The sequence below is a fragment of the Hyperolius riggenbachi genome, chromosome 8, assembly GCF_040937935.1.
Source record: "Hyperolius riggenbachi isolate aHypRig1 chromosome 8, aHypRig1.pri, whole genome shotgun sequence".
NCBI classification, from domain to species: domain Eukaryota; kingdom Metazoa; phylum Chordata; class Amphibia; order Anura; family Hyperoliidae; genus Hyperolius; species Hyperolius riggenbachi.
In genome coordinates, this window is record NC_090653.1 from 211,332,159 (window position 1) to 211,349,896 (window position 17,738).

A 17,738-nucleotide genomic window follows, 5' to 3' on the forward strand; every position below is an offset into this window, starting at 1 on the left:
TCTGAGAGCTTGATAACGTCACACAAGCTCTCAGACCCGACACTTCCGTGTTCTAGTAATAGAAGCACCATCTTGTGATCAAAAAGTAAAAATACACCTAATTATACCAGTATACTGTTTTACATAGAAAGTTTATTATTATTATTTTATTTTATTACTCCTAACCCCTTCCGGGTTGGAAGGGGTTAAGAGTAATAAAATAGTTACAGAAATAAAATAGCTACAGAAATAAAACACTTGTTAAAAAAAATGAAAAAAAAAATTACATCATTTAATTTTTTTACAGAAATAGTTACCTTAGGGACTTTTCTAATATGGATGTCATGAGAGTATATTACTGTTAATTACTGTTAATTATGCAAAACAAAGTCTTGTAATAAGTGAAATAGTATTAAAAATCCCTAAATGGAAAAATGCTCCTTTATTTCCAGATAAAATATTATCACCATACATTGTACTAGGGACACCGTTTAAACGTTGTAATAATCGGGACAAATGGGCAAATAAAATGTGTGGGTTTTATGTACCAAAGGATGTTTTATTTTAAAACTATAATGGGCCATATGCAATTAACTTTTTCTCTTGAGTTTTCTCCTAGGTGGTATTTTTAAACTTGTCAATAAAATTCCCTTTAAGCCACTAGAAAACAAGAAAATACTTAAAATAATTTTGATAGTACTTTTTAATTCACTTTTTGGTACTTTTTTAGTTTAAAAGTACTGTCAAGTTATTTTAAATAGAAGATGAAAATTATCTCCGAGGAGAAAACTCAGGAGAAAACGTTAATTGCATATGGCCCAATGGCTGAAAACTGAGAAATAATCTTTTTTTTTTCCTTTTTACCTTATTATTCCCTTTACAATGCATATAAAATAAAATAATTCATAGCAAAAACTACCACCCAAAGAAAGCCTAATTTGTGGCGAACCCCCCCCCCCCCCCCCCAAAAAAAAATAGATCATTTCAGTGTGATAAGTAACAATAAAGTTATCGCTGAATGAATGGGAGGAGCGCTGAAATGTGAAAGTTGAAACCTGTGATCCTGAAGTGGTTAGGCAATATTACTTGCACAAAAGCAAATACGGTAACTGTATGGGAAATAAAAAAGTAGGAAAAACACATTTTTATTGAATGTTATGTCTGAGTTTTATCCCACTTCAAATTTGCATACAAGGCGCGATTCTCAGCATTTCATTGGCCAACTCTACTACTTTGTTGTCCGCTGAGTTGCTTGCTGTATTTGATTTGAATGCTGCTTCACAGCTCATTCTAGCCTATTTTGCCAAATGTATGGAAGCACCTATAGTTATTTTTCCATTCTCTTAATAAATCAACAAAGCATACTTAAACAAAGCATGGAACGCATATCTTCCTTCTCATGCTTTATAGAACCTTGACAAAACCAGGTCTTATGCAAGTGTATATTTTAAACACACATTTCTTGTGATGTGATCAGAAACCTATTCAGAACTGAGACGTGCTGTTCATCAAGTAAAGAATATCTGTGGCCTTTTTCCACATACCCCCTGCCGGCTGAGTAACTAAACTAGTAAATTATTATAATGTATGCGGACATTTTCACATCAGTTTTGTCAATAGCGGTGTCTCCCTCAGCATAAAGTATATCACAGAATGAGAAGAAATAGCATTCATAAAACATTTATAAGTATAACACAAGTAGGGCTGAATGTTGGCAGTTTGTTATCCCAAAAATAAATTAGCATACAAAAAAACGAAAAGACCTCTGAGCAGTGTTACTGATGTGATGGTTGCGTAGAAATCTGTCATTTATCCTTTGTATGTGAGCGTAGTTGTGAAATAATTATCGAAACTTCATGGTGAACCCTAAATAAGCGAAGCATTTGCAAAGATATATCAAAATCAGCATATAATTGTAGGAGAAATACAGAGCTCAGGCTGTGTGGATGGATCCATTTAAATCCTAGGGGGATATTTTTATGATTTTTTGTTCCAGTCTAACAAGTCTGTAATTGTTTTGCAGAATAATGGGTTGATGGCTTTCTTGGTACTCTTGGCAATGCCACAGCAACTGAGGAAGTTTGTGTGCAACACCAGGAAAAGGAAAAGTAGAACTAAAGCTTGTGGCAACCAATGTATTTTTGTCACTAGTGGTACACAAATATAAATATATCTATATCATGAGGTTGTGACTGGGAATTAGTCCAAGACTGGAATTATTTTTCCAGATTCAGGTTTTGCCTCCTTGTTCCCTTAATGCAGTTCAGGTTTTGTTCACATGACTGCAGCAATCAGTAGGGTAGAGTTTCCCAATCATGGATAGTGTACTAGTTAAGGGCTCTGCCTCCGACACAGGAGACCAGGGTTTGGATGTTGGATGTTCTTGTTTAGTAAGCCAGCTCCTATTCAGTAGGAGACCTTGGGCAAGACTCCCTAACGCTATTGCTGCCTATAGAGCGCGCCCTATTGATTGCAGCTCTGGCACTTTGAGTCTGCCAGGAGAAAAGAAATACCGGTAAATGTTCTGTGTCTTATCTTGTCAGACAAGCTCCCAGCCTTACGTCTTAAATTACTCTATGCCTGCGACTGACTAGTTGGGTCAGGAGAGCTTATAAGGTAACAGAAAAATCTGATGTTTGAGTTACGGGAGGATTCTTTTTGGTGTAGACCTGGACCAATGGGGAATCTCGGTGGCAGCTTTAAAGATTATTATTGATTTTATTTCTAAAGTGCCAACAGGTTACGCAGCGCTTTTAAGATGTTTTGCCGAGGCTCCCAGTACTCCCGAGAGACAGAGTGATGGCGAGGGGCTGCAGATGTTAGGCAGTGGTGGGGAAGGTGGCCTAGAGAAGAATCTTCAATCAAGATTTAAGGCGAAGAAAGAATAACTAAAAGACAAAACAAGTGACAGATGAAACAAGAATAGTTTATTTTTCCCTTAATAAAGTGTATGAATCTATTTTTAACACTAAATAGGTATATACTTTACCTGGAAGGGGTTGGACTTCTGGGAATGGGTTCCCTTATCCAAAATCCTTCATAAACAGGACCTATCCCCCTCCACCTCCTGGTACCCCCATCTCCTCCTGGGCACCGGAGGTGGTGAAGAGTTCCGTATCCATGATATCATCAAGGGCTCTGTAGGAGAGGGGTAGGCTTCATTGCCCCCATTTTACTGCCCCCCCCCCCCATATCATAAACCATCTGGGTTGGTATGGTTAGTATGGCGGGGGTCTTCACAGATCTGCTCAGCCATCCTGGCTATACCAGCCTGCATAGGTGACAAGGGGTTAATTAACACTTTGGAAAAGGGGGGGGGGGGGCACTATTTTTTTTCTTTTAAAACGTTCTTTAACCTGTTGTCACCCATGCATGCTGGTATTAGCCAGGCTGGCTGAGCCAACCTGTGTTGGGCTCCACTATACCTTTCATACCAGCCCATATGATATGAGTTGCTCTGTAAATGAGGGGTGATTAAACCTCCCCCCCCCCCCCCACACACACACACGCACACAACCACACACAGAGCCCTTGTCCATATCACGCTGCTGCTCTTACCAAAATGTCGCATTTTCCAGATTCCAACACGGACAGTTACTCACCTTATTCAGTTCCAATCTCTACATATTTATTTTTTACCCTTTAGATTGAGATTTTTAGCTTTGTGTAACTGAAAGCAGTAAATATGTTGTTTTTTTTCTGAGTAGTGTCTGAACACCGACAGCTACTAACTTATCATATTTTCAAGCTTGAGCGGTGCTTGAAAAAGTGTACCTGCATGTTGACAACTTGTTTGCTACAGAGATCAATACTGCTTGACCTTACAGTCTTTCAAGTTCCATTCACTGTGTAATGACAGCAGCTGCATATTACCTTTGGAAGAACTACAACAGATTGTGAATACCGTATGTTCTGAACTTTGTAGATATTGTGAAAGGGCATTAGCTTTCCAGTATGGGAAAGGTCTATGGAGCCCATGTCAAACAAGTAGATGAAATTCTATTATTTTTTTAGTAGATTAGAAAATGTAAAGATTCTGAGCAGACAGCATAGGTGCAGACCTTATAGAACGTGGAGGTTCTCTGGTAGTTTTTATTTTAATGTGCCTGTATAGCTCTGTATGCATAAGACTCATTTCCACTGCAAATCACAAACACACTGTAATGCATTCACAATTTCTGTTATTACCATTAAGTGGTTTTTCATGTGTTTCAGCCTGAGTTTGTGCGATTGTCCGTTTTCTTGGTGCAATTGCGTTTGTGTTTTTACACAGATTCAGCATTTGATTTTAACACAAATTAAGTAAACATTCAGCGTGCGCCATATTTGCAATTATGGAAAAATCTGATTGCGCCAGTGCAAAATGTGTGTGATTTCCATACTAGTCATGGTGTCCTTGCGTTTTGAGAATGGGCAAAACATGTATTGAGCCTACTCTTTGCTAGCTCCTGGCACTTATGAGGGGGTGTTTTTATATTATTTAAGTCCCGTTTGAATATCTTCATACATTCCCTTCCAGATAGAAATTAAATACAGTAAGTGTTTGTTGAAAGACTTTATATTTTATGTCTTGCAGGAGGAACCTATTACATTTTGTGAGGAAACCTTTGTGTCCCATCGTTCCAGTGGAATGAGGCCTTTTCTTCAGAATGCAATTCAGCTGCAACTCTTCAAACAGGTAAAACAGTTAGGCTCGGTTCACATTAGCGTTTTTCTGTGGAGCCGGCCATAAGGATCTGGCCATCAGGATCAGGAAAAACTGTCAGTTTTTACAGCCAGTGAGCTGTATCAGTTTTCTATTTGTTACTGTGTAGCTGCAAAACCTTCCCTGTCAGTTCCGCTGAGCAAAACGGTCAGGAAAATTGGGTCCTGCAGCATTTTTTCATCTGCTCAGCGGAACGGACCACGGAACCGTACGGCCAGTTCCGTTGGCAAATGCTAATGTGAATCGGGCCTTAACCATCTTATAATCATGGGGTTAATGAATCAAGAAGAGAAAGAACCTGCACATAAATATTGCAATATTTATGTGCAGGTTCTTTCTCTTCTTGATTCATTGACTTCAATTATCCTGTACTGTTGCACGCCTATTGCATGTGGGAGTGCGAATGTCCTAACAAACATTTATATAATCATGGGGTTAATGTCAACATGCCAAACATTTTACCATGCAAATTATGCTGACCCAGTAAGGGAAAGAAATTGAGCTAATCAAAGCCAGCAGTTTGACTGACAGTCGGTTACTCAACCAGCAGCTTGAGGCTTTTATTGGTTCATTTTACAGTTACAGCAATACTGAGGAGGACAGCAACATACTAAAGTAAATATAAGTCTACATACCATATTCATAATGCTGTCAGCCCTACCAAACAGTAGTGGCATAACTACAGAGTTATGGGCTCTGCAGCTCCCCCAAAAGCACAGCAACTGTGTGAGAGGTGAGGGAATTGTTTGTTAATGATTACAAGTGCATATGGGAGTTATCTTTACCACTACAGCAGCTATCTAATGTAGCGAATGTAGTTGGGCAGCACATTGGCTTCTCTGGTCCAGGAGCTCTGGTGTGGCCTCAAACGCTACATCCTCTACTGCTATGCCACTGCCAAGCAGGTCTCTAAAGAACCCCAAGAGATCCTTTAAATTTGCTGGACTTAAAGAGAAACTCCGACCAAGAATTTAACTTTATCCCAATCAGTAGCTGATACCCCCTTTTACATGACGAATCTATTGCATTTCACAAACAGACCATCAGGGGGCGCTGTATGACTGATCTTGTGCTGAAACCCCTCCCACAAGAAGCTCTGAGTACCGCGGTACTCTGGGCAAACTGCCGCAATGTAACAATGTTCACAGACAGGAAATAGCTGTTTACAGCTGTCTGTAACGGCCAGAAAAGCTAGCAGCAGCTACATAACCTGCCCACAGTAACAATGTCACCATGTAATACATGTCAGAATGTGAATCTGGGAGAGGAAAGATTTTACAATGAGCAAACACTGACTAAATCATTTATACATAATTATTGTAAAAATGGAGCACTTTTTTTATTACATTATTTTCACTGGAGTTCCTCTTTAAAGGGGGACTATGGCGGAAAACTAAAATTCTTAAAAATGTACACTTTAAAAGTATGTGTAAATAGTATTTTTTGGACTATAAGACGCACTTTTTCTCCCCCAAAAGTGGGGGGGGGGAAGTCAGTGCGTCTAATAGTCCGAAGGTACCCCCACTATAAATGCCAACTCTGTCCTACTTTGCAACCATGTGTCACGGAGTCTCCCCTTGGTGTCCCCGCGTGCCATTTGCCATCCTGTGTACTTAGTCTCCTCCTTTTTCTCTCCACACGGCCCCCCTGTCCCCTTTTGGTATGGTATATCCCTGGTACCATCAAAGATGTCTCCCGGACCTCTATGCAGCCATCCAGTCTCCGCGCTGCAGCTCCAGCTGATCCTGCCATATCACAGCCTCCATGGCCAATCGGGGGAGCGCCGTTTAACGATGTCTTCGGGACACCTCCGGGCAGCGCCATCTAGTCCCCCTCACCACGGCTCCAGCTGATACTGCCCTGCCATGTGGCCAATAGGTGGGAAGATGTGCAAGCCAATCACGGGGGAGCCGATGGTCTCGGAGGCGGGACAATGGCTCCATCACGGACCAATCACTGCACTTGCTCAGTAGCAGCGAGTGCAGTGATTGGCCCACTGGCGGAGCCATTGTCCCGCCTCCGAGACTATCGGCTCCCCCGTGATTGGCTTGCAGCGCTTCCCACCTATTGGCCACATGGCATGGCAGTATCAGCTGAAGCCGTGGTGAGGGGGACTGGATGGCGCTGCCCGGAGGTCCCGAAGACATCGTTAAACGGCGCTCCCCCGATTGGTCGCATGGAGGCTGTGATACGGCAGGATCAGCTGGAGCTGCAGCGCAGGGACTGGATGGCTGCATAAAGGTCCGGGAGACATCATCATCAGTGATTGGCTTACAGCGCTCCCCCCAATTGGCCGCGTGGCACCTGAAGGCTCCTTCTAAGAAACCGGTATCTTGCAGTTTCTCCAGATGCTAGTGGTAAGCCCGGCCCTGATTGTGGTGCGGTGGAATGACCTGACCGCTACTGACATAACATGGAGCTAGGGGAGGCTGAGCCAAGGCCACATCAGCGACCGACAGTTCCTGATGTCCTGTTTAGTGAGCAGCAGTAAGTCTTCTGCTGCTGTGTGGCTGCAGTGTTGGGGACAAAAGTACTGTCCTTATCCTTCCAGCATGTCTGGCCTGACTCCAGATCAGTTTGAGCAGTGGTGAGGGGGATGGGATGGCTATATGGAGGTCCCTTGTGTCTACACCTGGGACATCCTTTATTGTACCAAGTAAAGTATATAAAACATTTCCAGAAGGGCATGGGGGCAGGTGCTGAGTCAAAGGAGGACACTGGGGACACAGGAGGTGAGGGGGGCAGATGGCACATGGGACACAGGGCAGAGGGGGCTCAGGGGGTTGATGGCACAGAGGGGACACACACAGGAGGACAGATGGCACAGAGGGGTGACAGGAGGGCACAGGGTGGCAGATGGCACACTGGTGACACCAGACAGGGGACAGAGGAGTTCACAGGGAGGCAGAGGACACCAGAGACACAGAGAAGGAGACGGCGGCAAAGGAGGACAGAGAGGACATGGTGACATCCGGTAGTAGGACAAGGAGCAAAGGAGACAGGGGACAGAGGGAGTCATCAGAGGGACAGAGGAGGATATGTGGGGGCAAAGGAGGACCCAGGAGGAACAAAGCATGACAAGAAATACAAAGAAGGCACAGGGTGGGCATAATAACTGGGGGGGGGGGGGGGGTGGAGAGGAGAAGATCCACAAGATGCCCCTGTACCATGGATGCACCAGGTTTAGTATATTTTTTTTTCTCCTGGTTTTTGTCCTCTAAACCTAGGTGCGTCTTATGGTCAGGAGCGTCTTATAGTCCGAAAAATACGGTATTTTACATTTTACAGTTTTTTCCTTGTAGTGCCTCTTTAAAGGTCTTGAAGCCCACCCACCGTTCCACTGACATACTGACCACACACATCATGTCCCCTGCCCTTAGCACAGCCTCCCCACCAATACAGAGGACAGGCAGTGATCATACGGCAAGAGTGCACATTATGTAACCTTATTTTACCTATTTATTAGACAGCGCCCCGCTACAGGGACAATTTGTCAACCTGGGTAATTTAAACTGTGCATGGTAGTAGAATATGTTTTTTTCATCACTGATGTCAAAAAGTAAAAGCATTCATTTAATTAAAACAAAAATATATAATTTGTTTCTTTTAGTTCATAGATGGGCGGCTTGATCTGCTTAATACTGGGAATGGATTCAGTGATGTATTTGAGGAAGAGATTAATATGGGTGAATATGCAGGTAAGAAATAACTGATCAGGTACATCTGCCACTTAGATCCCTGTGTAGCATGTTTGTGGTCTACCTGTATTAAAGACTTCTGTCATTGTTTCAAAGGACACAGCATAGCCATATGTGTTTTGACCTGTTCATAGCATCTGTCACGGCCAAGACACACTCTTGTGTTGCTCTGGCTATGCATTGTACAAGCACCTGCCTTGCTCTGCTTTGCAATGCTGAACCCATTTTATTACACTGAAAGGGATATCACTGTGTTGTGCACAGAAATGTATGCAGCAGTGTGTTGCTGTGCACAGTCTGAGGTTCCTGTGCATCTAGGAACAAATTTACTATAAGGCGCTGTAGGCACATGCCTGATGATGGAAAAGCATCTCACTCCCCTCCCAGACTGCATCCCTCTCTCTTTCCCTTTGCAGAGTCCTGATGGAAGTGTAAATGAGAGTTTACTCACCCTGTTCTCGTCATTCACAGACAAGATCTCCCTTCAGTCAGGGACCCCTTTAGCTACTTAATACTGAGGTTCCTCTAGCTACCTAATACTAAGGGGCACCTGTAGCTACCTATGAAAGGCAAGGGAAGTAAGGGAGAAGTGACAGCTGGGCCAGCCAGCACACTTGCGGTACAGTTTGGTGGGGGGTTTATAGGTTCATGGAGGGCGAAATCTAAGTTGCCAGGACAGCTGTGCCTATAGGCTCCTATGAGGTAAATACAGGCCTGTGTGCATCACTCACTGATCTGTGTTCTGTTTTGTTTAAATCTGTTCAGCAATGTAACTTGCAGTTTAAGCAGTTTACATCACACATGAGTTATCCATGTTGACTGCAAGGTTATATCTACCAAGAAGCCAATGTCCCTTCTCTTTGCTGGGATCTGCTGTAATAATGTAATGAATATCTGCACCTACCAACGTCTTTAAAGCGCTGTATGGAGTACAAAACAGACATTAGTGGTGATCATAGATACATGAGTAGTTTAACACACTGTAGAATCGGGACATCCAACAGCATAAGTCTAAATACATACATGCCAATACTGGTACACATTCATTTGATCAAGCACAACAGGAACCGGAAACACTAGGGGGAGAACCCTGTCCTTGCAAGCTTGCAATCTAGAGATTATCTTCTACAATGCATGCATCACTAACAGGGAGAGGAAAGTAATCAACAAATAAAGGTATGTAGCACAGACACTGGCACATAATACAACAGAATTAGTAGACAACATAACTGTCACCATGACTAATTCAATGGCCTCAATTCTGAAAGACCATTGGGTATAAAAACAACAGAGAAATGGTGCATTCGGTATTTCAGGGCTTTTTAGCTATTCTGAACACCTTTGCCTGATGCGGCACTAGTGCGAAAACTTTCCAGACATCTGTTTGGAAAGTGAGGGAGAGCCAGGTACTGCTCTGCCAGAGCTGCTGATATGTGGATGTGAGGAGACAGCACAGCCCTCGCACTCAGCCCATATTATTTCCAGCAGTAATGGCCTTCACCCTGCAGCGATCCCCTATCCGCCCCTACCCCTCGCGCAGCCTTATTAACCAGGATCAGGGTGGAGAGAACGGCAACCCTCTCCTGCCTCCCACCCGCCATCCAGCTGATCATCAAACAGGCTGCCTTGACCTACAGATGTCCTGCCCGGGAGTGCATTGGCACCAATAGGATGAGGAGGCAGACGGGGTAGCTCCTCCTATTGGCTTGCTCCTTTGCTTCTTATTGTTTACCACATGGCTGAGATGTAGTTACCGACAGCTCAGAGCTGGTCTTAAAAACAGACAATTTTTGATTGTTTTAATGACTGCTATAAGCTTTCTGAATTGACATTTACTGACATTAAAGGAGGATTTTACTGCACAAGTCGGTAATTTACCTCACTGATCAGTAATTTTACTTTTTCATATGGTAACATGCTTAAATAATTAGATGTTTGGTAAAATCAGCATTTTTTTGCATCATCTAATGCAGTAAGGATTTGAGAATTGAGGCCATTGTGTTGAACAAAACCCACAACAAAACTGCAAGCAAAAGAGGAGAGCCCTGGCATTGCGAGGAGATGAGTGTGCAAGTTGTATATCCTGAGGTAGTGAGTCTTTAGATTACAGCATATTCTGGAAGAACCAAAACTTTGTCAGAACCTGAAGGGAATGGCCTAGGTTACTTGTCTGAAGAAGTGAGTTTTAAGAATGTGTTTAAAACATTTTCAAGGATTGCAGGGTGGCAGATGTGTTTTGGAGGGGAATTCCTGATGAGGGGAGCGGCTCATGAGAAGTCCTGTACAGATGAACATAAGGGTTGGTTATAGTTTCTGTCATGTTATTATTTCATTTTAATTTTCTTGCTGTGTAAATATCCTTAATTTCACTAAGAGGAAGAGCAGAACATTACAACACTTATTTTGGAGAATGTTCTGGTGACAGAAAGGATAGCCTTACAAAACTTGTAGTACCTAGTGATGAACTGGGTTATATCAGAACATAGTACTGTTTATTTATAAAAAGCAAGTGAACGACTTATTTTTCCCTGCTTCTTTTTCCAGCCTTTTCTCCCTACATTCCTCAATTCCTTCTATGGTTCTTTAAGATCTTTCTTTGCTTTTCCTCCTTTTTTTACTTCACAATTTTCATCAGTCCATCCTGCCGTTTATGCGCCATTCTTTGCTAGGTCAAATAGATCTTTGCTACTCCTCAGGCAGCCTGTCCGGGTATATGTTTGTGCAGTATGTATGCGCTCATCTGCGGGACTAATCAGGAATGAAGTTCCAAAGGCTGCCCGAGGTATACCCAAGACCTAGCAGGTCAAATAAATTTACCTGAGGACGAGGCCAGAATGATGGGACGGGCCGAGGACTGGGAAGGTTATCTAGTATCCAGAACCTTCCCTCTATTTAGGTATGTATCAAAACTGAGTTTCCTCACTTCATGTTTGCTTTAAGACCCCTTGAAGGTCTGTTTTAAAGTTTGTGAAACTGGTTCCCATCCAGGAGATTACTGTACTAATTTAACAATACAGTAGAACACACGGTACTCTTGCTACAGCATTAGATGTTTTTCCAATGCTTCCCCTATCGCAAGTGTGGACCATTGTTTTATAAACTGGGTCTTAGGCGTGTTTTCCTACAGAGAAGGTGGAAGCATTGGTAAAACTGGGCCAGCTCTCATCCATCTGAGGTAGCTCCATTCAAGCTTCCTTAGGAATGAGCAATTACCAGATATACTGCAAACAATGTCTCTGTTACAGAATAGGACTTTCTGGACAGATGAAAACTACAACAGGCTGTAGTGAACAGCAGTGAGCTTTATATGACTTTTACGGACGTGCACCCTAACACACTGTATGTGTATTCATAAATGTAGAGGGTCTATAAGTTGCAACTATTTCTGGCTTGCCTTGAAAATGTATGTAAATTGTATGCAGCTTGAAATTTGGTCAATAAAAATAACAGGAAGTGCATTTGACTGGCCAAGTTCCAAACTGAATTTAATTTGCGTCCAAATAACAATTATCTGCATCTCCAATGAATTAGGCTTTACTCAGTATAGCGCTACAAACTGCATAACCAGTATTATTCTGTAACATTATTTTGCGTACTGTATCTTATGTTTTTCCTGTTCTCTGCAGGCAGCGACAAACTGTACCACCAGTGGCTATCAACAGTAAAAGTAAGCCGACTATGTTTGTACACCACGAGTATTTGTTCCTTAGTTTTTATGTTACACAGGTACAATTTGCAAGTGTGAGGAGTGGGTTATATCAAATATTTTATCATGTCAGCATTGGCTGACCATTCAGATGCAAACAGAGAGCAGCCACATTCTGAAATTCCACATACTGTGAGAGCTCCATAATGTAGCCTTGCAGTTTGGGCGTAATCTTCGACTGAGCAGAATGCTGAATTTGGGCGGGAGTAAGTGGCAATTCTTCCTCCACTCTGCCCGTCCATAATTCAGCCCCCTCCACTAACCGCAATAGTTCCCCTTATTATTCGCACTCAGCGGCCTCTTATCAAAGCGCTCCTGCTCCCGGGCTGGCTGCTATAAATTAAATTGTAACCGGTGACTCTGACATAAAGTCGTGCTTTGACCCATAATAGGAAGCCTGCCGGTCCTCTCTGCGCATGCTCAGGCTTCCTCCCACTGCTGCGGGTCATATTGCAGTTCACATGCAGAGCGGAGGAAAAAGACAGGAGGCCTGAGCATGCGCAGAGAGGACCCACAGGCTACCTATTCCAGGTCACAGCGTGACTTTGTCAAAGTCGCCGGTTACAATTTAAACTATAGCGGCCAGCCCGGGAACAGGAGCGCTTACATAAGGGGCGGTGAGTGTATCCTCTTTAACAAATAGCGGTGGATATGCTTATATGCATACCCACAGCGCTTTCTTGTGTTTTTAACCTTGGAACTATTTAGTGTGCACCAAGAGAGCTCCCCCATGGATTAGGGGTTTGCTGTACAATTTCTCTCTCTCAAGGGTAAATCTTCATAAAGGGGAACTGAAGTGAGCAGTATACGGAGGCTGCCATATTTATTTCCTTTTAAAGGGACTCCGAGCAGTGCAGAAACTATGGAAAGATGCATATCATTTTAAAGCTCTCTTTCTCCTCTTTCCAATGATATATAAATCGCCGCCCTACGCCTTTTAGTTTTCACTATTTTCGCAATTGAAATTGCCGCTGCTGCAATTTCGATCGCGAAAATAGAGAAAACTAAAAGGCGTAGGGCGACGATTTAGGGGTCGTCAGAAAGAGGAGAAAGAGAGCTTTACAATGATATCCATCTTTCCATAGTTTTTGCACTGCTCGGAGTCCCTTTACACAATACCAGTTGCCTGGCAGCCCTGCTGGTCTATTTCGATGCAGTAGTATCTGAATAACACCAGAAACAAGCATGCAGCAAGTCTTGTCAGATCTGACAATAATGCCAGAAGCACCTGATCTGCTGCATGCTTGTTCAGGGGCTATGGATAATAGTATTAGAGCCAGGGATCAGCAGGAGAGCCAGGCAACTGGTATTGCTTAGATGGAAATAAATATGGCAGCCTCCATTTCCCTCTTCAGTTGTCCTTTTAATAGAGACGTAGAATGCAGTGAAAGTGTCACATACAATGTTACCCCTTTTCTCTTAGTACTGGAAAGAGAAAGTATTTACTGCTCTCTGTTCTCTCATAGCTCTTTTGCTGTTTTTGAAGCCTGCAAGATGCTCCTTGAATGTTCTGCCACAGCTTTACACTGGAAGTATATGGAGCACTCTCCAAACAGGCTTCAGTTTCAATCAGTTTCATTGATTTTAAGCATCATACTGTGTTGCGCTGTGTCAGAGCATTCTAACCTATCCATAGAGAATGCATTGAATGCTCCCTGAATGAGGTGCCCACATTTTTTCATTCTTGCAGATCTTTCTCTTGCTGTTGAAACTGTTTAAATACTTCCTGTTTTTCCTTTATACAATATGGCTGTTTATGGGGTTAACAAAGGATAATAAACTTAAATTTGCCTTCTTTACGCTACATATTACTTATCAATGCGTTTGCCTACCACACATCCATATGCTTCAAAATGTGCATGTCTGTGGCGGCAGTACAATACACTCTTACATAAAAGCTAAAGTTTCACCTGTTACCTGCCAGTCATAGACAAAATCAATTAACCCTTTGCACGGTCACATGCACAGCAGACCAGCCATTCAGAAACTGCTACTATCCCTACAGCCAAGTTAAAGGGAAGGTCCAAGCAAAATGAAAAAAATGAGTTTCACTTACCTGGGGCTTCTGCCAGCGCCATGCAGCCATCCTGTGCCCTCGTAGTCACTCACTGCTGCTCCAGTCCCCCACTGGCAGCATGCCGACCTCGTAGGTCGGCTGGCCGCATTGCGTACATTTTTACACATTCCAGCTAGTGGAGGAACATTAATACATACATTTTTACGCGTTAGTGGATCTGCGTAAAAATGTACGCATTAAACCACTAATGCGTAAAAATGTATGTGTTAATGTTTCTGCATTAGCGTGAATGCGTAAAAATGTACGCAATGCGGACCGCCGACCTCCGAGGTCGGCTAGCTGCCAGCGGGGGACTAGAGCAGTGAGTGTATGCGAGGGCACAGGATGGCTGCATGGGGCTGGCAGAAGCCCCAGGTAAGTGAAACTAATTTTTTTTTATTTTGCTTGGACCTTCCCTTTAAAAGCAGAAGTTTTAGTTTGGAAAAAAAATCTTTGTTTTGCATAGTCACATACACCACATTAGTGCTCCTAATCTTTTGATGGGTTAATGCACTGTACGCTTGCTGTTGCATTATGCATGTTATAGGGCCAGAGTTAGGACACATACTAATCCAGGAGAGCCTTAGTGTCATATGTGGATATGTAAAACAGTGCATTTGTTTGTAAACTACAACCTCTCCATTTAACCACTTCACCACTGAGGGGTTTTACCCCTTGTGCACCAGAGCAATTTTCACCTTTCAGCGCTCCTTCCATTAATTTGTCTATAACTTTATCATTACTTATCACAATTAAATGAACTATATCTTGTTTTTTCCGCCACCAATTAGGCTTTCTTTAGGTGGGACATTATGCCAAGAATTATTTTATTCTAAATATGTTTTAATGGGAAAATAGGAAAAATGTGGGGAAAAATTCATTATTTTTCAGTTTTCGGCCATTATAGTTTTTAAATAATGCATGCTACTGTAATTAAAACCCATGAAATGTATTTGCCCATTTGTCCCGGTTATAAAACCGTTTAAATTATGTCCCTATCACAATGTTTGGCACCAATATTTTATTTGGAAATAAAGGTGCATTTTTTTCAGTTTTGCGTCCATCTCTAATTACAAGCCCATAGTTTATAAAGTAACAGTGTTGTACCTTCCTGACATAAATATTTAAAAAGTTCAGTCCCTAAGGTAACTATTTATGTATTTTTTTTAATTGTAAATTTTTTAATTTTTTTTAATTACAAAAAAAAATGGGGAGTGTGGGAGGTAATGAGTTAATTTTTTGTGTATAAGTAATGAATTTGTATGTGAAAAATGCTTTAGGGTGTAGTTTTACTATTTGGACACAAGATGGTAACAGTAACTTTTTGTTTAATGCGACCTCTAAGCGTCCTTCCGGACACTTGGAGGAAGTACTAGGAGGCTGAGAATTTTTTTTTTTCACAATGATCGCGCTGCTTATCGGAGAGGCAGCGGATCATTGCAAGGGCTTAGATCAACGAACGGGAATGGATTTTCCCGTTCATTGATCTCCGGGCGAGCGGCAGGTGGCATGTTTACGAGCAGGAGTGCGCGCTAGAGCGAGCGGGAGCGCGGAAAGTATGGATTTCTCCGTCCCTGGGGGTGAAAGGATGGAAAAAGGGATGGAGAAATTCGTACGGGCGGGGGTAAAGTGGTTAATGTAGCTGTTGAGATAGTAGTGGCTCCTGAAAAGCTGGTCTTCAGTGAGTATTTGCATGGGAGTGTGCAAAGGGTTAATTGATTGTGCTGTTTGGCCATGGCCACACCCCCTTTAGCTCCTCTATTCTATCTTACTTAGATATCCTCACTTGAGAAGATGATCCTGGATTCTGTGTCTTTTTTGTCATTCATGTGGCTTATTTATTAAGAGTGCTAGTATTTTCTCAATTTTTAGACCTGATCTCCATATTTTCAACAGTGCAAAACAAATTTTGTTCCCCTGCAATCAACCTTCAAAAAGTGGAGAATAGAGGAATCCTAATTCTCCTAAACCGGCCATCAAAAGCCTCTTTGACATGCATTTCAATAATCAAACAACTGGCCAATCCTGTGTGTTCTAGTCGAGACCATTATCTGAGAAGTAGTGGTGCACAGCCCACTGACTTTCATTGTCTCTGCATACCACATGCTCTGTAGCATAATCAAGTGAACAAAGTCCGCACGATGTCTCCACAATCCAACGTTTATTCAGGACGTATCCAGATCAGATATAAAAAAGTACTTAGACTGACATGTTTCGAACCAACACGGTTCTTAATCATAGCCATTTATGACTCACGTCTACAAGGATTTTATATAGAGGTAGCATAAGCAATGAACAGACACTATTCTCCATTGTTTTCTATGACATGTCCTAAAATAAAACTAGTGGTAACCATGGATCCCTTTGATGGGGATGAACATTAAAGAGCCAATAAGAGACAGAAAGGGCCCTTCTCCGCTAGCTTCAATTTTGCCAAAAACGCATGCATTTGCTGATTCTTAACCATCTTAGCGGTATGGACGAGCTCAGCTCGTCCATCACCGCCGATGGCTGCCGCTCAGGCCCTGCTGGGCCGATTTTGTTCAAATAAAGAGCAGCACACGCAGCCGGCACTTTGCCAGCCGCGTGTGCTGCCCGATCGCCGCCGCTCTGCGGCGATTCGCCGCGAGCAGCGGCGAAAGAGGGTCCCCCCAGCCGCCTGAGCCCAGCGTAGCCGGAACAAAAAGTTCCGGCCAGCGCTAAGGGCTGGATCGGAGGCGGCTGACGTCAGGACGTCGGCTGACGTCCATGACGTCACTCCGCTCGTCGCTATGGCGACGATCTAAACAAAACAAGGAAGGCCGCTCATTGCGGCCTTCCTTGTTTATTCTGGGCGCCGGAGGCGATCGGAAGAACGCCTCCGGAGCGCCCTCTAGTGGGCTTTCATGCAGCCAACTTTCAGTTGGCTGCATGAAATAGTTTTTTTTAAATTTAAAAAAAACCCTCCCGCAGCCGCCCTGGCGATCTTAATAGAACGCCAGGGTGGTTAAAGGGATACCTGTGACATGATGAGATAGACATGGGTATGTATAGTGCCTAGCACACAAATAATCTGCAGTAGACAGTGAGATGTGGGGGGATGGGTGGAAAAACAAGGGGTGGGGGAGAGCACACTCAGGTTGTCATTCAATAAAAATGGCCAGCCGGCCGTGGAATATTCTCACCTGGATCTGTGGCTGACTGTCCCATACGGGGTGGCCAGCAGAAAGGCTTTGTCCCACTTGGACCGGGGACCAAGTCTTGGCAGAAGTCCTCCTCTACAAGGCGTGAAGACGATAGCCTCCTTCAGAGCTGTAGTAGCAGGCTGCTGTTCTGGTATATTTTCCACCTAGCCTGAGTGCTGTGATGCCACTATAGGCGGCTGCACTGTCCCTGTATGGGACAGTCAGCCACAGATCCAGGTGAGAATATTCCACGGCCGGCTGGCCATTTTTATTGAATGACAACCTGAGTGCGCTCTCCCCCACCCCTTGTTTTTCCACCCATCCCCCCACATCCCACTGTCTACTGCAGATTATATACCACCTAGAGTGGCACCCAAGAGAGCAGCACCCTTCGATGACAACTACACAGACTTGCACAGTATTGTCAAGA

General features: G+C 43.3%; 1 protein-coding gene across 5 annotated transcripts in view; it reads left to right on the forward strand.

Moving 5' to 3' along the window:
- DENND1A (DENN domain containing 1A) overlaps positions 1 to 17,738 on the forward strand; it is a 1,229,671-nt gene that overhangs the window by 1,002,174 nt on the left and 209,759 nt on the right. For all 5 annotated transcript variants that reach the window (XM_068248143.1, XM_068248144.1, XM_068248146.1 and 2 more), the window contains 3 exons: positions 4,556 to 4,657; positions 8,295 to 8,382; positions 12,009 to 12,049. In XM_068248143.1, coding sequence (XP_068104244.1) covers positions 4,556 to 4,657; positions 8,295 to 8,382; positions 12,009 to 12,049 — 231 coding nt within the window. The remainder of the gene's footprint in view (positions 1 to 4,555; positions 4,658 to 8,294; positions 8,383 to 12,008; positions 12,050 to 17,738) is intronic.